The sequence below is a fragment of the Idiotropiscis lumnitzeri genome, chromosome 5 (genome assembly GCF_059441095.1).
Source record: "Idiotropiscis lumnitzeri isolate Australia: NSW breed Sydney's pygmy pipehorse chromosome 5, RoL_Ilum_1.0, whole genome shotgun sequence".
In the NCBI taxonomy this organism is placed as follows: domain Eukaryota; kingdom Metazoa; phylum Chordata; class Actinopteri; order Syngnathiformes; family Syngnathidae; genus Idiotropiscis; species Idiotropiscis lumnitzeri.
In genome coordinates, this window is record NC_142395.1 from 9,858,883 (window position 1) to 9,880,539 (window position 21,657).

At 38.7% G+C, this 21,657-nt stretch overlaps 1 protein-coding gene across 1 annotated transcript in view; it reads left to right on the forward strand.

Annotated features, from left to right (window-relative positions):
* adamts7 (ADAM metallopeptidase with thrombospondin type 1 motif 7) overlaps positions 1-21,657 on the forward strand; it is a 79,233-nt gene that overhangs the window by 29,653 nt on the left and 27,923 nt on the right. Inside the window, exons 7-10 of the mRNA XM_088296828.1 lie at positions 1,372-1,521; positions 5,841-5,984; positions 11,946-12,090; positions 20,771-20,863. Of these exons, the coding sequence (XP_088152954.1) occupies positions 1,372-1,521; positions 5,841-5,984; positions 11,946-12,090; positions 20,771-20,863 (532 nt within the window). The remainder of the gene's footprint in view (positions 1-1,371; positions 1,522-5,840; positions 5,985-11,945; positions 12,091-20,770; positions 20,864-21,657) is intronic.

Below are 21,657 nucleotides of genomic sequence, written 5' to 3' on the forward strand. Positions count from 1 at the left end.
AGAGAGAGAGAGATGACAGAATACATTTTTTTATTTAAAGTGCCGTATAGTTTTTCAAATGAATCTCAGGAAAACTCTTTGTACATACTTCTGCTGGTTGTGCACACATTTCGAAGTTACGCGCGGTGAATGTGTCAAAAGTCATAGTTGAAAGGTGTGCAAGCCAGGCGCATTGAAAAAAAAAAAAATTCATTCAATGGGAGAATATAACCCTTACTGAACAGAAAAATGAGGGCAGTTTGACCGGCAAACAAGCAACAGGTGGCTGCAGACACAAAGCAACTCCAGAATGGAAGCTTCAAATTGGCTGAGGTCCGCTGGCAGCCAGTCATTATCTGTGAAGGATTTTTTTTTTCCTCTCAAATTTTGACTTTGGCCGAATACGCAAAGTCCCTGCAACAGAGGAATAAATGTCTGTAATTCCTAAATATTATTTTTTCAATTCAAGCTAAAAGTTTACTTTTCAGCCACATCTTAAATGTTTTATGTCAGTTACACTGTGATAGTGTAACTGGCCGAGTGGTCTAAGGCGCCGCGTTCCGGACCCAGTCTCCCCAGGAGGCCTGGGTTCGAATCTCGTGGCTGCCAGGATGGCCGAGTGGTCTAAGGCGCCGCGTTCAGGACCCAGTCTCCCCAGGAGGCCTGGGTTTGAATCTCGAATTTCCCCATTGTGGGACTAATAAAGGCATTATTATTATAAAGAAACACTTGTAAAAACTCACTCCAAATGCATCTGGACCCAACTGTACATTATTCTTGTGTATTCTTCACACCCCTTTAAGACGAGCGCTTCCAGACAGACAGGATGCAAAACAATGAAGTGCAAACAATATACCACTTCCTGTAAATACTGGTATCTAAATTTACACATCACGCTGATGTCAGGAAGAATTCTTGTACCTCCCAAATAATAATTTGTCAGGAGGTCAGTAAATTGTAAAAAAAAATAAAATAAAAAAATAAAAAAAAAGTATATGTGCTCAGACACATGTGGAATGACCAATGTTATAGATTTGTGGAAAAGAATCTGACCTTCACCACATTTTGACACAGGTTTCAGCTTGATACAAAAAATCAATAGATCTTCCATATGCTTTTCAGCATTACATTCATATAATCCTAAAATATTAGAAGACAGATTTTATGGAAACAAACTAATCAATTGTGTTGTTGCCAAAATGCTCCGTTGAAACTCATCAGCCACATAAAGAGTTGTCTTAAAAACATATTACCAGTAAATGATTTATAATACAGGGCTCTTCATTTTGTAAGTGAACGATGTTTGTGCATACAAAATGGATATAAATAGCATTGGTTGTTCATATAGATTTTCCTTTTGGTCATTTGAGATTGCCTCCTCTGTTTCCACAGGAAGGACATCTGTGCATCCATCAACATGCCTTGTGAAACGCTGGGTTTGTCCCATGTGGTTGGGATGTGTCAATCACATCGCAGCTGCAGCATTAGCGAGGACACCGGCCTCCCGCTAGCCTTCACTGTTGCACATGAACTGGGTCACAAGTAAGCTTCCGAGACACACTTGATTCTACTTAACCATTCTCATCAAGGGAAACGCGCATAAATTAAAGTGCATAACCGCTACTGTGTCAAAACACAATGACAGTGAAGCTCAAGTCCCAAGATATTTGAATGCCCTTTGGAAAAAAAATCAATAAATGGCAAATCATCATTGTTGCAAGCAGGCTTATTGGACACAAAATGGAAAGGTTTTGAACATGTGACTTTACTGAGTCCTCCGTGAAAGTAAACAGATTGTCGTTGTGCTTTAAGCAAAACATCAGATTTGTGAATACTGGATAAAAAAAAAAAAAAAAAGATTTTTCCCCTTTTTCCTTTCATGTTGCAATCAAACCCTAAGGGGGCCCAATTGAACTCTCCTTAAATCTAATCTGCACATGAGAACACTATCATTAAATCCCAAATACCGTGAACTTTTTCATAATGGTGTTCCACACATAAATTGTCTACATTTATGATATTGTCAATAAAACTCCTAAATGATATAAAATAAGATTGAACACAAGATGTGGTGCTGGTCTTATTAGATTCCAGTGGGGCAATTGATTGGACTGATCAGAACAGGGTTGTGATTAAATGCAATACAATCAGAATCAGAATCATGTTTATTGGCCAAGCATGTAAAGCACACAAGGAATTTGTCTTCATCAGTATTTGCTATACTAGTATTACAGTAAAAGGCAACTACGATAAAAAAAGACAAAACATAAAGTATAGAAAATATTTCTGTAATGTAGAATTGTGCAGTAATACCACCCCAACGTCAGCTGTGCAACAATTTGGAGCAAATAAGAGTAGAGATAAAGTGATCAGTGGTGAAATACTTACAATACTACGACAGTTGTGCAGATGATTCAGATAATCGTTGCACCGTTTATTAAGTGTCCAGTAGCTGTACATATTATGCAACTTTGTGTGCAGAAAGACCTTGAGTGCTTCAAATTGTCAGTACGGGGGAATATTGATCAACAACAGCGGTTCAAGTATGTATAGAGTTGAGGCTACAATTATCTATGCAGTAATAATAATAAATATAGCGCCCCACAGCAGTGTGCAAAGTTGGCAAAAATTAGCGAAGAGAAGAATTTTCTGATCTCTTGTCTTGGTTCTTGAGGTGTGCAAGTCCTCAAGAGTGGATAGAGGGGTGCAGAGGATATTTTTCTGCAGTCCTGACTGTCCGTTGCAGTCGGATCTTGTCCTTTTTTGTGGCAGCGCCAAACCAGACTGTGATGGAGGAACACAGAACTGATTCATTATCTAATGTGTCGAACTGTCTCAACTGTGGCCGGGCGTGCTTCCTCACGAACCTCAGGAAGTTCTGGGCCTTCTTCAAGATGGGGTTGATGTTGGCCTCCCATTTCAGGTCCTGAGAGACTGTCATTCCCAGGAACTTGAAGGTCTCGACAGTTGACACAGGGCAGTTGGACCGTGTGAGGGGCAGCTTTGGCTGAAGTCCGTGATGCAGACTCGTCACCGTATTTGATGAGGCCAATAACCGCGGTGTCGTCTGCCACCTTCAGGAGTTTGACAGCTGGGTGCGTTGAGGTGCAGTCATTTGTGCGGAGGGAGAAGGGCAGTGGACAGAGGACGCAGCCTTGAGGGGCCCCAGTGTTGGTGGTGCTTGTCGCTGAGGTTGGCAAACTGCCGGGGGTCCAGTAGGGGTCCGATGATGTTCTTTTGGTAGTCCAACACAAGGCGTTCGAAGGACTTCATGACCACAGATGTCAGAGCTATGGGCTTGTAGTTATTCGGTTCTAATGATGGTTTCCCGGGGAATGGTAGACTGCTTGAAGAAGGATGAGATCCTGCGCAGCCTCAGAGATCTGTTGAAGATCTGAGTGAAGACCATAGCCAACTGGTCAGCGCAGACTTTAAGGCAGGAGTTCAACACCCCATCAATGTCAGTTTTTTTCCAATATCGTGCAGCCCTAGTTGCTGCTATTTTGTACTTCAAAATAATTTCTCCGGTAAATTAAAATCTGTTCAAGAACCAACCAAATAGTTGCTTCCGTAAAGCCTTTATAAAGTTTATGTGAATGCAGTTTAAATTAAAATTTAAATATGTTTAACAGCCATAAAATGTAAGATCTATACTGTTGACAGTTTATACCATAAAACACCTCACTGTGCTTCATGCATGTCACAAATAATAAAAGATCAAATATTTGAGATATGATAGCGAGTGACAAAAGTAGCTCTGCATTAATTTCTCCTGTGTGACTTGTTGATGAACCTCTAATCATATACTCCTCGAAAACTTGCGAACGACTTTGCATCCCGTTGTTTTCAAAGAGAAGGCACATATGGCATCAATAGCAAAGCCAGTGTGCATGTCTTTTGTAGAACACACGGGGCTCTATTTCAATCTTCTTTTCTTTCCAACTTGTTGATCGGGTCATTCTTTCCATCGAAGTCTCTCTTCTGCATCCTCCTCGCTAACACTTCCCTCATGTCCACATTCATCTCTTCTATCTATTCATCTGTCTTTCCCAGCAGCTCCAGTCCTTACTGATCACCAATGTACTTAGTGTTTCTCCTCTGGTCGTGTCCAAACTAACAAAGTCGACTCTCTTTTACCTTTTCCCCAAAACATCTAATCGGGGCTGTCCCACTAACTCGCTAATTTTACATATCCTGGCGGCTCAACATCTTGATTTCCGCCACTCCAGCTCGGCTTCCTGTTATTTCTTCATTGCCACTGTCTCTAATCCGTACATCCTGACCGGCTTCACCACTTTCTTACAAACTTTCCCCGAGCACAGACGCTTCTATCATATGCTTCTTCACCTCCCTTACCACAGTCGCCATTGCTCTGGACAATTGACCCCAGCTGTTTAAATTACTCCACCCTTGCTGTTGCTTCTCCCTGTAGCGTCACTCTTCCTCCTCCAACTCTCTCCGACTCAGGACGTTGTGAGTCGGTGGAGAGACTACTTCGAAGACCTCAATTAAAATGACATGCCTTCCGTTCAGGAAGGGGAGTCTGGGAATTCTGAGGCAGGCTTTCCTATATCTGGTCACCGAGGTGGTTAAAAAGCTTCTCAATGGTAAAGGTTGGTTGAGATCCGCCTGGGGTTGGTAAAGGTTCTGGATGTTGTGGGGTTGTCTTGGTTGACACGCCTATACAACATGGCATGGGGACAGTACCTCTGGATTTACAGACCGGGAGAGTGAGGAAAAAAAAAGTTGCACTAAGGGGGGGGGGGGCAATAAACAGTTCACTAAAGGAGTAAAATTCAACATGGGTTTACATATGTTTTTGGTTGTTTTTATTTATGTAGCTGACCTCCAAAATGTGGGCGGTATGGGAATGGGAGTCATGCTGAACGGCATGGGAGTCGTTTTGGGACTGGATTTATTTATTTATTTTTATACTATGGCCTGGGACGGACGGGACGGTGTTTTCTTCTGCTAAGTAATAGTAATTTGAGTAACTTATTCTTAATTCCTAATATATATATATATATATATATATATATATATATATATATATATATATATATATATATATATATATATATTGCATTTAGTAACTCCAAACACAACAAACAGGGATTTTTTATTTTATTTTTTATTTTTTTACACAGTTCAACACTCCCACATGCAGCTATATATGCAGCGCGATATTTTTTTGATAAAATGAACAAAATTGAAATAAATTATTCCGGATGATGTGGTCCACAATTTTGGTGCAACTAAGGGGAAAAAAAAAAACAAGAAAAAAAAAGGAGGCATTCCAAATGCTTAAATTCGCCCTGACCTATATTTGCTGTCTTCTCTCAGTTTTAAATTTAATTTTCACAGGTAGTCATCTCTCTGGTTTCATAGTCTTCTAAAGCCCAAATCTGAATGTGAGCAGAAACAAAAAAAATACTTTTGCCCCTTGGAAAATGCGTGGGTTCACAAAGCTAAAGCTAAATAAAAGATGAAAGGTTAATCTCATCTCATTTTCATGTTTTGATGTCAAGCCCAAAGGTTTTTGATCGACTGCAAAAAGAAATGAATTCGCTTCACTTTACTAATTCTTTTGCAGCACGTGTTGAATTCTATAAAATTGCACACATGAATCTATATATGTTGCCCGAATGTGCGCTGCATATGAATTTGCACTTTTTATATTTTTCATCATATGAACCAATTGCCATCCACCAACAGTTTTCAATTACAAGCACATTCTGTTCTGTTCTAATTTCTCTTGAATCCACAGCCTATCCAATTAATCTAATGCAATGTTGAATATTGAAGCTGTGTATATCTGTGCTTCCAGATAACTGCTGCATGTTTGATGTGCTTCTCCACAGTTTTGGAATCCAGCATGATGGCAACGGTAACGACTGTGAACCTATTGGGAAAAAACCTTTCATCATGTCTCCGCAGTTGCTTTATGGCACTTTACTGCCCAGGTGGTCCCGATGCAGTCGGGAGTATATTACGCGCTTCCTTGAGTGAGTTCCACATGATGTATGCGCTGCATTCAATTAATCCCACAGTCTTCTTTTTCCTGGAGGCTGGGATGATTTATGCTTTTAATAGGGGACTGAGCTGGTCCACTGACCTAACCTGTCCAAATGCACATTTGAAGATTATCAGTAAAGATTCATATCGATAAATTCAGCAAACTAACTTAATTGGGATTCCTATCACTTATTAATATTTTAACCTTGAAATTCCATCAGCTAACTGAGCTTTCAAAACGTGTGTAAATCTTCTGTCTTGCTGGCCAAATGTAGCTAGATTTCATATGATTTCAATTTCCCTAACGTTGCAAGAGCACTAACACTTTAACACTAACACTAGCACTAACATTTTAACTCAATCAGCCAGATTCCCCTCTGTCAAAATGAATAAAAATTCAACTGTCACGACTCGAAACACCCCCACTCTAACTAGCACGCCAAAATTGTACAAAATAACACATTAAAGAGGTATGAGAGAAGTCAATTGTCATAATTGTAACAACTTCTAAGCATGCTCAAAAACTAATCCTCTTCTGCTTTTCCAACGTCCTACAATATCTTTTGGAATGTGTTTGAAGCGCCAGTGATGCACAAACTGCATTCCCATAATGTAGCTTGACAGCTGCCCCACAAAATGATTGGCGACCCGCAATCATTCTGCAATCTCGTAAAAAATAAAAGCCTACTGTAGCGGTCCATTTTTGTTCTCCAAGGTGCACATTTTGTGACATACACTATAGGGTTCACAATTACCATTAAATATTGTTTATGGGTAGAAAAGGTACATAAATGGTCTGAAGGGGCTATTTCTGTATCTTGTTTGTACGTCCGGATACAAACAAGTGCAAGGGTAACGTGTTGTATGAATGCAGTTTTAAGAAATAAACGAAAGGTCATCTAGACCAGTGATGGGAATCCTTTTGCACTTTGTACATTTAAAACCCATTGACAACAGTTCTTGTGTACGAAAAAAAACAAAACTCTTTTGTAATTTTTGGCCACTCCTCCGTATTATTGATCAAAAAATATGAAAAAGGCCCATATACCTGCTTCCATTAACATAAAAAAAAGCACTTGATATTTTCTTGCTGTTTTTTTTTTTTTAAACAAATGTGCTTAATTTAATAATTTAATGGAATAATCCGAATTCTTTTTAATCATTCACCATTTTTGTGAACACTATGCATTCTGGATGGATTTGAATGTTGGAATTTTTTTGGTCATGTTTACACTTTTATTCTACATGTTCAAATTTGTTCGTAATCAATCCTTGGGAATGTGAGCTTGCTTTCAACTGGCCCTCCCTGATTTAAATAAAAGTTGCACTTATTTGTAACTGCAACCGCACTTGCCTGAACAAAATTCAGGCAAGTGAACCACAACATGGTCAGCAAGTCACTGAAAACACGCTTTTGCTTGTAAATAATAATATAATGCGGTTTTGGGCTAAAGCGTCCATGCTTGGTTTTTGACTTCCAAACCTTTAGTCTTGTGTGAATATTTATGATAAATGGAGTGTGTGTGAGTGTATGTGTGTATTTTTGTCAATGTGTGCGCTGGTCTGCTACTGTCAGCTGCTACCGTCAGTGACCTGCATGTAATTCTGCCCTCGACTGTGTTAAATGTCTGAAGAATTTCCTCGTAGCGGCCACAGTTTCTCAGCAGCAAGCATCTGGAATTCATTTAGTGGCTCAACTTCTTGACATTATTGTATCCTCTTCTCTCCACTGTCAGGGGGAAAAAGGGGCCAAGAGGCGATAGTTACACCCGTGAGACTTGGCATGACGAAGGCCAGCTGAGAGTGTGGTTTTCGATCGTGGCTTTCAGTCACAATCATTAATACATTGACAGATGGAGCTGTTGTTTGTATTTCTTCTTTTTTTTTTTTTAATTACTTTTTTTTGGCGCAAACATGTCAAAGTTTAAATAATAAATTTAGCAATCTATAAAGTTGTTGCATATAATAAACACTCGAAGCCCCAGCAGAAGATACCATTACAAATCACTAGGGTGTTTATTTTATCCCAAATTTTGAAGAATTTTCAGGGTGACATAAAGTATGACGCAAAATAAACTTGTTTTTTGCTTGTAGATAAATAATTGGGTCCCCAATCTTCCTGACCAGTCATCAGATGTGAAATTGAACAACCAAGTCAATATTTAATTGTCTCCCTAGTTCCGAAATTGTTCTTGAGTGAATTTCATTGGCTCAAATGTAACGTCATTTTCACTATAATCATTCACCCCCATGGAGTTGGTCAGTATTTACTCTGTTTTAGCGATGACGCATGTGGCAATATGTAACTAATTAACAAATTTATGAAGTGTTGCCTCCCCAAATGAAAATGTTGGTACTTTCTTTATGCGCGGGCACTTTTTCTTTCACACTTTGGGCTCAGGCTCCGCAAATAAAAGCTTTCCTCGTTCCTTTCTTTAGCTCCGGCCCTTGACAGTAGAACCAGGTGGGGTGAACAGTGACTCATTATCATGCAACTGGACCTAAACTAAAAATGAGCTAAACTCTGAGAGGGTTTAAATAGTGGGGTGTAAGTCTAGATTGTTGGGGTGTTTTGACAAAAAGATGTCACACATGTGTTAGACATGCAGGGGAAGTCTTTGATGTTGCAAAGAAATGAACACATCTCCTTTAAAGGTGTATTTTGTGTATCACCCGCGATGCTTATTCAATGATGGATCCCGATTAGAGCATACATAGATTAAACGGTGCTGAGAAATGACTTTTGTGGGACACTTAATGTATTACGCATGTCATTTAATTAACTCTAAGACCAAAGACCTTTAAGACAATCTGAACAATCATTGTGGTTCTGAATTAAAATTGCCATTTGTATCAAAGGTCAAGATCCGATACAGTAGAAACATTGTCATGTGAGGGTCATTGCCACTGATATTAATCCAAGATGGTGCCGTGGTGGATGGTCATTTCTGTTAGTCACTAGAGAGCCTTAAGCCAAGTTTACACCAGAGACGACTTGTTAAGCATCACGGAGTCAACTCTATTTTCACTAACTTTCACAAATTCTTTCTGAGATATTACCCAGAGCAGCATCAGCACTATATGGTGCATGGCAGAATCTTGGGTGGCATAGAACAGCGTTAATGTGCTGGTTCTGCTCCATATCCATCATTTCATCTTGCAAATCTTAAATCTCAGTTCAACAAAATAGACTCAGATGCTTTGTGCAAACCCACGGGCACTCATACGAGGCGCGTTATTGGTTCTCGGACATAAGGTCGACCAATTAGAGCACGGGTGGATTTATACTGTGCGCTGATTGGCTGCCCACCATCTCCGCATCTACGCAGGCTCATACAAAATAATAAACAATTAGCAATTTTGAACAATGTTCTGCGCAGAAATGAAGAGAAAAAATGCGGCTAGTAAACAGCTGTGATCATGAACTGTGAGTGGAGCCACCCGACAAGCTGGGCTCGCTCAGCAACACGAGGACGATGAAACGTTGACAAATAAAATGTTAATGATTGTTAATGTTTGTCTTCAACAACAACAATCCTGCATTGCATTTTATACAAATGTCCTTGTAGATGTTTTATTTTTTTATTTTTTTTTTTTTTGCAAAGCGGAGTATTTATAAGGTTGGGACTTGGGAATCAACGGCACAAGAGAGGTGTAAATCCCCGTGAAATAAAAATAAAAAATGTAATTAATAATAATAAAAAGGCAACCTCTTTGTGCTGGGTCTTTCCTTTCTCTAATCAATTCTAATTGCAGGACAAAGCTTCCATTAAGACATACCTTGTGTTGTGGGCTTCAATTGTTCGTGCTGCTTTGGCTTTTAAATTCACTTGGGGTCCTTTTATAAATAATGATACCATTGCATGTATTTCTAGCTTACAATGAATATGAGCAGCCTATAAACAGACACTGAACATTAAAGACACTTTAAAGTCCACTTTTTAAGAGCAAATACCATTACTAGTTGTGTAAAAATAACTCCCATGACCCGTGGATTCACAAATGTAGCCTGGCTCTGATGTGGTCTTTGATGGGTCATTAGCCAGATGAGATTCAATTTAGTGCATCTGATACAATCGAGAGCAGTGGTCCCCTACTTTTTTTCCCCGCCATGGACTGGTTCATACAATTCCATAACTTCAGTATAGAAACGCAAATGACACTACAGAACAATTACAGTATAAAATGTGTGATCGAGAAACACAACAACTGGGGTGTTTTGTAGATATTACAATGTGCCAACATAAAACAACACAGAATATTGTGCAGATTAGGATTTTTTTTTTTAATTTATTTTGCTAGTTTGTGGGTTTAGTATTAACATAATGCAACCAATTAGCAGCGTCAAGAGTCCATTATAGGTGGATGCGAAGGAGAGAATCTGCTCCGCTTTAAAAAAAAAAATCAATATTTTTAGCCTTGAATAATAAATAAACCGGAAGTTCTTCAAATTAGTTTTTTCTTTTTTCATCTGTGCGGGCAGCTGCAACTTGGTCCAAAGTGGCCTGTATGGAGAGTGTTGTAATTGCTGCTGTTCTGCATCCATCATATTCATACAGTGGATGCTGAGAAATTGTGGCAACTTCTCCACAATTATCTTGCTTGTGCATTCATTTCAGTTTAGTCCTCAAATTCTAAAGTATGTTTCTATGGTTGTGAGGTGGCAGGAGGAAACGGAACTGTGACTTTTCAAATAGAACTTAATACATATATTAAGTGGCAATGGAGCTGCAATGTGACAATCTTTGCATGAATGGAGCATGTGTTAACATGGGTTTGTGTAAAAGGGAAAGTCAATAGCTTGGAATGTCATGCGAAGTTGTGACTTTTTAAATTGTAAATGGAGTGTACTTATTGTACATGCTGCTTTATCGCTTCAAATCTTTTCAAATGATAAATGGAGTATTACTGTGTTTTGCACTTTACTCACTCTGTAAGCGCTTTAAAAAAAAAAAAAAAAAAAAAAACTCACATTCACACTCACAGCCTTAACCCAATAGCTGCTGGTATGCCAGGCGCTGCTCAGTCCTCCGGGATGAAATTACACAGGAAACTCACGTTCCTTCCACAGAGTCGCTTGACGGGATCATGGATATTCCAAGTTTAACAATCTTTCAATTCAAATGCTAGATGTGTTTCTATCCTAATTCATAGAACTATTCTATATAATATTCTATCCTAAATTCTATTCCTCTTGCTCTTTTTAACAAATACGCTGATAATTTGATATCGCTGATTTCTTTCTTTCTTTTTTTTATGACTGAGGTTCAAAATAATCTTATTATTTTAGGGGGTTATTAATTGTTTCCTTGATCCTCATCTTGATAGATCTGCTGTGGCAACTGTTTCAACTTTAAATTGTGCACCAGTTTTAAATCTCATTAATTCTTTAGATTTATTAGATATCTGTTCTTTTTTCTCCCAAGTGCAGAATAGGCATTTTATGACTTTCTTTAACTGATTTTGACAGATTCTCAATTCAACATGATTTTTCACAAGCTTCTGAGAAAACCTCCAAGCATTTGAAACCACAATTTGTCTTTTTTTTATTTTTTTTATCCGACTTCATCAAGTCACATCAATGAGGCTTGGACAAGAGATGTGGGTGTAGCGATATCAACTGATTTTTGGGAAAGGGCTTCTGCAGGGATAAAATTTAGTTTTTTTTTCACTTGAGTTGTACAGCTTTATAGGTCACACACTAGTGGTTGAAAAAGTTATGAAACGATTATTCTCTGTCTTCTTTTTTACATCACAAAACCCTTGCATTTGAACTAGGGGGTGTGTAGACTTTTGTATCCACTGTATATGTTATATCAGACTGTAATTTGTTTGTGAGAACTATATTGTATTGTCATAGGAACAAGTGTTTTTTCTTTTTTCCAGGTGCATACTTTAAAATAAAAATAAAAACTGTATGAGGTAACCAGAGTGCTCTTCTCCTATTACAGTCGTGGCTGGGGTTGGTGCCTTGATGATGCCCCTGCGAAGGAAACCATTTCACAGGGATTACTGCTTCCTGGGGTTCTGTACAGTGCTGCCCATCAATGCCGGTTGCAGTATGGATCTGGTTCTCTACTGTGTGATGACATGGATGTAAGATTAACCTTTGACAATACTCGCACCACATCCCATCTTTGTTCTTGTCTTATTTCATGCGTTCTTTTACGTCGTCATCTTTTCTTTCATGTATTTGTTTTCGGGCTGTCACAAAAGAATAGTTTAAGAATTTATTATCCTTGCGATAATTCCATTGATTACTCCAGTAATTGCCACCTCGCGCCCCAACTGCGCCCCCAAGCACGCACGCACGCACACGCACACAATCAAACGACCCCGTACGCACACATTGCCCATTATGAAATTTTTGACGCACAAAATCTCAACAGCGGAGGTTTGAGTGGCTAGTTTAGCTCCGTAGTCCGTCTTTTGTTGACACGACCTCCGCCGCTGAAAGAGTCTGTCAGATGCTGGTCACGCGACCTACCCTGGGATGTTGAAAAGTGCTCGTCAATCATCAATTTTTACTGTAATTCAATGTCGATTTAGTCCACACGCTTCCGTATCCGGCAGTGAAGATAAATACAGTTTAAGGAAAGGGCTCAGCACTCTCCTGCATCTGACGCCTCTGACGCGCAACCACCACTGTTGCGGTGTGACCACGGAGAGAGCTCGCTACGACTCTTCCTAAATTGAATGATGTTTCACTCCGTTCCGTTCTCATAAACCCTACAGAGTGGACGATTAAAGCATTAACTTGCTTACTTTACTTTTCTTAGCTTTAAAACTAGACAGTACAGTATGTTTCGCCCGTCCCGTAACATTGGCAAAACGTCTCTTCCTCTCGCCTGTTCTCTCACTCCAATCAGTTCCCTAAGAAACATCGTAATTTTTTTTTTTTTGTAATTTTTTTACCATAAGCTTCAATATTTATTAAAAATAAAAATTGGTGACTCCCACATCACGGACATCTTCTATAGCTACTTTACATGAGTGGTTGTTTTGATCAAGTGGGCTCTGCATGCTAGATTCGGCGGCTGCTCGATACACAATCAGAAGCAGCATGTGTAATGAACCTATTGTCTATAAGTGCTGATATCGGAGATTTTGATTGTAAACCGATAAAATCCGATACGTTTTTTGGGGCTGGTATTGTACCGCAATCCGATAGAAATATCGGATCGGGACCTCCCTAATACATAGTCTACAAACACCATGCAGCACTTGCCATCTAGCGATGCTGCGTTAACTACATTCTAACTAGCGATGGTAGATTTAAAACATGCATCTGAGCAATGTTGTGAGTCACGACACTTAAATTTGAAAGGTTATGAGGGACCCTAATTCCAAGCCACTACTTGTGTTAAAAATGTGTGCGATGCATCCGGGTGTCAAAACTACGCCAAAAACTGAATTACTATGACAACGTCACAACAAGACGTGCCCCTGTGGAAGAACTCTTTGACTGCAGTGTCAACTGTCCACCAAAAGAGGGTGCTAATGTCCAGTGAAAAAAGTCATGATTTGTTTAGTTATCGCGCAATGAAAAGACTTGTGTGGCCTGTAAATGTCAGTATGAATGTACAAAGGTGCCCAGAAATTCCTCAAGGCAAAAAAATAATAATTATCAACCGTCTACTTGACTTTTTTTCCGCGCCCGAATGTGTTTAATTTGCTGGTCCGAATTGAACTATTGTCCACTGAGATTTCAATTGGGCTTCTTCGTGTCAATTTCTGGATTGGGAGAAATCTTCATTATAATGAATTGTAATAAAATGTACTTATGTCAGTTCATTTAGCCTCTGATGCACTTAAGGGCTTTGCAACAAATTATTTTGGGGAAATAAAATGTTAATGCAAGGAATCACATTATGTTTTAGGGGGGTTCTGTAAGAGAATGTTGATTCCGTTTGTTCAAATGTCCCATTTTTAAAGGGAAAGTCAACCCCCCAAAAATGATCTGCAATAACATGTTCTTAGGTGCCTTCATTAGTCTATACACGACATTCTGCATTTATGGAATATGAGTTAAGCAGAAAAATCCACCCGTTTTAGCAATCTCAGGGGGCGGCCATTTCATTGCTTTCTGTCGACAGAAAATAACACCAAAGTTGCTCAGGGCTACGGTAACGACAATCCTGGCTTTCCTGTTTTCTGAAGCTGAGCCATGATTGGTCGTTCGCTGAGCCCTCAGCAGTTGTGACAATTGCACTGGGCAGGTGCAAAATGATGGAGGAGCTCAGAGAGGTAAGGTTGGGCGAGAGCATTTAAAGATTTGAAAACAAATGATAGAATCTTAAAAAGAACTAGCCCAGAAGTGACAAAATGGCCGGCCCCTGAGATGTACATAAACGAGTAGATTTTACTGCCTAACTCTTATTCCACAAGTGACATTAATCAAAATGCTGTGTTTCAATTATCGGGGCAGCATAGAATATATTTTTGTAAGCAAATTTCTCGAGTTGCCTTCCTATTCAATAAAAATGCCATTTCCACATAAGAATGTGGTATCGTTAAAAATGCATGCCACCTTTATGAATACAATGAAAAGTTGTCCTGAAAGTCATGTGACACCGTACATCGTCATAAAATGTCAAGGTTATGAAGGGCATACTGCATAAGAACATTTGGTCATGTGGCACATGAAGGCATGCTCAGTTAATACTGTCCTTAATGTTTTTCATTAGATTGTTTTGTTCTCAATAATTACTTGCAGTCGTTCGGACTTTTTAGGGTTCCAAACAGCATGCTTGCAACTAGTTTACACAGCGCCGTAAGAATGTCGTCTTGCAGCACAAGAAGACATTGTGCCGTCTGTTTTTCATTTGAATATTGTCTGATTATGGCCTACTGGTTGTGCTGTTGTTATGGCAGTAGCTCCTGTAATGGTGGTAGGGTACAGCGCGTTCCACTTGCCTATAAATTTGGTGACGCCACCATCCTAGGAATCGAGGACTCCCTGTTCATTCAGACAATGGGAAGACAACCTCTATATGAAAGCGTCACTCATCTATACGATACACAAAAAAAGGAAACAATTAATTTTTGACTCAGTGATGTCAAAGTCATGTTCGTCATAGGTCACATCGTAAACGCTAAAGTGCCATTGCTGAATAGATGATATGCCGTGATAATTTTTGTGTCTCAGACAATTGGTGCAAAATCAGCCATCACAATCCGCCTCAGGTTTCATAAACCCAGTTGTGCATGCTAAATGAATCAATTTCCATGAAGTGTACTCATAGACTGCGCAAAATGAGCTTGTGGGCAATATTGCCAATTTATCAGATGCATTCTTGGTTGTGCTGAGTTAAAGACAGTCTTGAAAATTTCTTTGCTTGAACACTCAATTTGTGCTAGTTTAAAAGAAAAAAACTAGGCTCATATAATCATCCCTGCATCCTCTTTCTATATTGTTTATTTTTGTAGCATTTTCAGCTGGCCATTAATTTTTATGAAGCATTGTGTGCCCATCGTCTGAGAAAGCATTTCTCTGCCTGATAAATAAATACTTCCATCCCAATGCCGTGGAGGCACTAAATATTAGACAAAGTTTGGAAGACGTCCGCACACTCAACACTCATTTCTGTACCGCACTTTGACAGGAAGTGACATTACCGTAGGCAAATGATCACGCCCTTTTTTCTTGCTTTTAATTTAGTTTTGAATCTTTTTTTTTTTAACTTAATCTCATTCTTAGTATAAAAATAATAGTAAAAAAAAGAGTGTATAAAGTTTGAAAAGGCTACACTGCAAGGGGCGGAGCCGGGGGGTGCACAGTAACTCATCTTGGGAAGTATTGCTGCAAAAGCTCTCGGTTTGGGTCTTGACAACAATGTCATTAAAGTGCGTATCCTACTGAGGGCCGAACATTTGCGACTGTTGGCGAAGGTAGTGAATACGTGTTCATGTCAGGCTTCGCTTAGGTTTGTTCAATGTCGTAAATGTTCACCACCACTTTTGCTGCTCGTTAACATCCAGTTTGGCTTTTTACTTTTTTTTTTTAAACAGGTGAATGTTTGGCAAACCCTGACAAGAATCCACCATTCGCTACCTCCGCAAAAACTCACAACTGTTCGCCCCTCAGTGGGATACAAGCTTAAATAAAATATACCACGGGTCTTATTTGTGCAGTTTGGTTCCATTTTGCATCTTGGTTGGCTCAAAACTTGATCTTGAAAAACGTTTCCAACCGCTGTACTTTTAATGTTTCTTTCCTTTTCCTTCCATATGTGTGTGCGTGTGCCACGGCATATTCAGACTCAGACCTCTTTTGCCGCGCCCAAAGCAACGATATAACAACCGTGGAATGCTAATTGATATATAACAGCCACCCCAGGTTTTCCACAAATAAATAACAAAAATAACAAATTCCATTTGGAATGCAAATCCAAGTCAAACAATCCCATTGCAAGCTTCCCATTTCCATATCCATGCGCTTGAAAATGATGAGATGCATACATGTGCAGAGTAGTAATAGAACTGTGCATATATCCTTGAGGCCCAAATGAAATGTGATGAATGCTAATAAATTCGCCAGGTGGATGCATGGCAGACGATGAGCCACCTGCTGAAACTCGTCAACATTCCTCCAGGTCAACTCATACATTGCTCTTCTTCTTCGTATTTAACGATGTATGACCTTCATTAAATTTGTGAAATGTTGCACAACATGCACAGATGAGGAGGTGATCTAGAAAAAAATTCTGAAGAACTTTACCTTTCGCAGACTTGCTATATCGCCAATTTTTTTTCTTTTTTTTTTTTTTTTTCCTCACCATGCCATTTTGCGTACTGTTTTTTTTTACAGCGTACAAACCCGTATAGTATTCTATGTCCTGATTGGCTGAGGTACTGGAGATCGATTTGAACGCATCACATGCGTGCCATATCTCCTGTACAGCACAGAATGTATTTGGCTTGCTAAATTTACATTTATGAGGGAGAAGTGGAAGAAGAGGACACGAGTGAGGTGGATGGACTTAGACTTGATCGCTTGGTGACAATGGTGAGGATGATCAATGAACTTGAACACGCTGCTTTCATGTTTCGATCTTTTCGGTTTTCAAATCGAAAGTGTCTTGTCAGTTTACAAGAGTCTTCCCGCCCAGGAGACAAAAAAAGAAGCAACAACGACCTATAACCATGTTTTACCCTTTGGAACGTAGAAAAAAAAAATGCAAGAGCAATATCCGGACAAAGAGAGAGAGAGTCAGAAAATGACATTTGCTATTTTAATAAAATGCCATCATTGTTTATATAAAAAAAAGTTTAGTTGTTGGTTCTTAAACAGATGTTTGAGGCTTTCCCTTCCTGTTGTGATCATTTATTAACAATGTCCATGCGCCAGTGTGACCTGCTCTGATGTTAATCATCCAAAAAGTTTTAAATATCATTGGAAAGAAACATTTGAAAAACGGTGAGCAGACAAAGACTTTTTTTTTCCTCCCTAGAGTTTCCTCAGATTTTCCAATATTGTTTTTTTTGGCTGATATCGGGATTCAATCCCATACACATTATCGGATCGAACACGGCTAGAAAGTAGTTAGCAAAAAACAGTACATGACCAATTGGTAACACTGAAAATGAAATTTTAAGTTGAGCTTCATTCTTACCACAAGATTATTCCACATAACATGGAAAGGAAGTGAAAATGTTCAGATCCACTTAAAATGTTATTTTCGCCTCTTCACGATGAATACTTTCTGTTCTTTTAAACATGCAACCATACACACTATCTTCCCGTTTGAAGCAAAACAAGTAATCCATTTAAAAAAAATTGCTGGGGAAACTGATCAATATTTTTGCCCATTGACATGTTTTGAATCAAATACTAACCCGGTCATTCCCTCATGTGTAATGTCTTGAAATGAGAAAATCCTCTGAATCCCACCAAAGCCTCAACACATGAGACTCAGATCAATAACTCCCTGATAAATAGTTTTCATAACCAAAATAAGAGTCTATGAACATGCGGATATAAAAATGTGAATTATAATCCAATTAACTCGTTAAATATGTGCAATGATTTTTTTTTTGCCGCTTGCAGATTGTTTTTGTCAACCCTTCCAGCATGCGTGTCTATATGCAACTTGGAAAAACGTGTTCTGAAATATTTCAAAGAAACGTTTTTAATGGCTGCAAAAGTGTTGGGGGGCCTGAAAGGACAAGTTGTCCCCCAAATGCACCCCAGCTAGAGAACATGTCCCAAAGCAGAGGTCTGAACAGTGGTGGTTGCAGTGAAGTAGTGCACTCTATTTTGCATAATTAATCAACAATCAGTTCCACACAATCAACCACATTTAAACAATGAACTAATCATTTGATTAAGACCACCCATAGTGTGGATTAAGCAAATTTTCATAACATGGTCAGCATTGTCATTCAGGCTTTGTGTAAACCTGCCTAATCCATAAGAATAATTTCAGTGTCATTTTTTACTCTCAACTCTCAACTCTGCCCCGTAGCAAGTTGGGCGCTTTTGTGAACATCTTCATAACGATTTTCGTGTTAGTTATTTCGTAGCATAGCATTTGGTTAGTTTATTTTAGCATAGCTTGTCGTAGTATAGAAATGTTTTAGGTCGTAGTTCAGTTTCAGCACAGCCAGACCAGGCCCAACCCGCTGCCCCCTTGAGCGTCGTTTTAACATATTAGTGAGGGGCGGAGCAACGGTCTGGTAATGGGAAGAAAACCCCTTTAAGGTGTCTCATTAATGTCCAGAAATTATCTCTATCTAATTAATAGTATCAGCACGGATTCATTATTTATTCACTATTGAATTTTTCTGTTCCACAACTCCAGGTCAAAGATATTCTGTCAATTAAAAACCTACTATACAGGGCAGAAATTAATTAGGCCACCACCAATGTGAAGTTAATCCCACAGCCACTGGCAATATCATTTTCTAATGCTAACATTTAATTGCCATACTTTTATTAATTAATTTATTTTCAAACTTGGTTTTGGAATGAAAAAAAATAAAGAGAACACATTAAAATCTAGTTATTACCTCTAGTAAGTCCAAAACTTAAAGTAAAATAAGGCAAATTCAGTGCGAGTCCTCATTTCTGTTCAAAATGATGAAGGCTCGAGAGCTCACTGAAATCGAAAGACTCCGCATAGCAGCACTTCATGTTGCTGATTGGATTCTTGTCGTTTCATATATAATACATTTGTTAAGCAGTCGAGCGTGAAACGGCATGTACCATTTGTGCACATATGCCTTTGAGACATCCCACGGTTGCCTACCTGTTGAAATACTCTGGGAAATGTAAAGAATTGATTAATGGTATAAGTTAATGCAGCATTACCTAAATAAATAGATCGAACAAAATACACAAGGTTCCTGGTTGGAACATTGAAAAGCTAATTGGTCATGACGCTCAAATTGATTGACAATAAGGGATTTATTTGCTACATCGAGCAATTCAAGTTGTTCCTCAATCCACATCTTAAAGATTAGAAATTGATGCCTCGCCAAATGCATGAAATAAAGATAGATAGCTGTAAGGGAAAAGGGCTGTCCAAAAGTGACACACTGAAGAATATTAGGTTTTCCCTTTCATATTTATTTATTTGTATTATTTCGTCTCCTGTTTCATGCTGAATGGCATTTTTATTTCCATATTAAAAGATTTAGCCCTCTTTGACTCAATATTTATTATTCATAAGGTGCTAAACCGGCTGCCTATTATTGTTCTTGCATCTTTTTTGATCAGTTTAAATGCAGAGACTTCTTTCAAAGTGGGGACTGGAATGATTAATGCAATTTTGTTAAGCCTAAATACTTCATGAAAATGCCACCATGGCAGGATTTCTTGACACATAAATATTCATTAAGGTACCCCTTCACAGTTTACAACCATCAAGATGGCACATTAAATTAGCTTCAAATTTTGTATTCCAAATGCAAAAATTGCCTGATGTCTTGTCATTTGGTAATCTGTTCTCTCGGGAGGTCTTGCTGTTAGTTTTGGCGCAGCTCATGAGGACACAACTGTTTTTGTGCGGAATGGGAGTGGCTGGATGTAAAACAAGCCCACCTGTTCCCCTCGCATCAATTATGTGCACCTCCGTTTAAAATAACTGTCCAAAAATATGTTGGATTTTAGTGTTCAGTCCCTGTTCTTTAATCTGGGAAATTGAAATTTGACCCTCGAGTCATCACAACAATCGTTTGAGCAGAGAAGGTGCAAATTACGAATGAATTGATTATAGTATTTTTTTTTCTTATACCAGATGAATACTTTACATCAGTGCGTATACTGTATATGGCAAAAGTCAAAGTGACCACCAGGCATTGAGCAAAAATGTCAAGGTAAACTGAACGGAGCTCTCAGTGAGCAAAGTCCCCGATAAACAGCACATTTGACCTTTTGTGTTATCACACGTCAAAACCAATTATAACTGTGTCACACACGTTTCCTATTTTCTTTCTTTTCTGATTACTGGGGAAAGTCCAAGGTTGGATTTGTGCGTGTTAAGCCCTCAACTTCACAGTTGCACCAATGTCTTGTTCTGCCACTCACAGTCAAGATAAGTTTAGCGCACTGAACTGGCAAAATATGAACACCTTAACTGCTTCTCGATGTACACCACCTCCATGCAGGTAGGGGGGGCGTTCACGTGTATGAGTGCATGTGTGACCCGACGTCAGTGGGTTTGTCTGTTTGCATCATTGTTTTGACATTTACCATGCGTCTTCCCTGCTACTGTGTGAGACCATAATAATGAGCTCAGAACAGGAAAAGTCAAAGTTATCTTGTATTTTGAAGAATGTGTGCAGCACGCTGTGGTGTACTGTGGGAGCAACATGCCACTCCAAACTCGACGGGGCAGTGGATGGAACTAATTGTGGCAAAGATAAGGTGAGTCTTCTGTTTCATCACTTATTATGTTGCTCATACTGTAGGTAAAAATCGGATAAGCTAACGAACTACCGATACTTCAAAGTGACTGTTTTAAAAAAAAAAAAAAGGAAAATCTAAAACTCTGGCGTTTAGTAAACGTCACAAGAACATAATTGTCTTTGGGACATTGCTTGCATGTAAAAGGATACTGCTCCATTGGAAATCTAAATCAATATTGTAGGTGAGCGACCTCATGCAGTATATCCACCTGGAAAAGATCAAATGCTCGCTCAGGGGATCTCGGGAATGATTTTTCTCTGTATGGAATTATGTCACTGTTATTATATTTCAAATTTCTGTTTTATTCATTGTCCCTTAGTTTTGTTTATTGTTGTTGTAGTTGTTTTTTGGGGGGGGCAAACAGCTATTGTTCTTGGGAGTGGGGAGGTCTTTATTTTATTGTTGTAAAATTAAAAATATTTGCTTTGTAATACTTTTCCTGTATTTGCATACAAATATATTAGGCATTGTTTGTATTATGTAAATGCTCAAACTAAAAGGATCGGAAAAACCAAAGTGGGATGTATTTGTAATGGTACTGCATGCTTATGTGAATTTTTTTTAATCTTAGAGAGTAAAAATTTGAAATTTTAAATAACTGAAAATGAAATTAATGCAAAAAAAAAAACTCTCCTCTTACATGAAGGCCGAAAAAACGTGATTCCTCATATTCATACAGTATATTTGTAAAATGTGATTTATTAAAAAATAATCTGAGAGCAATCGGTAAAGAACATGAAGTGTTAAATTAT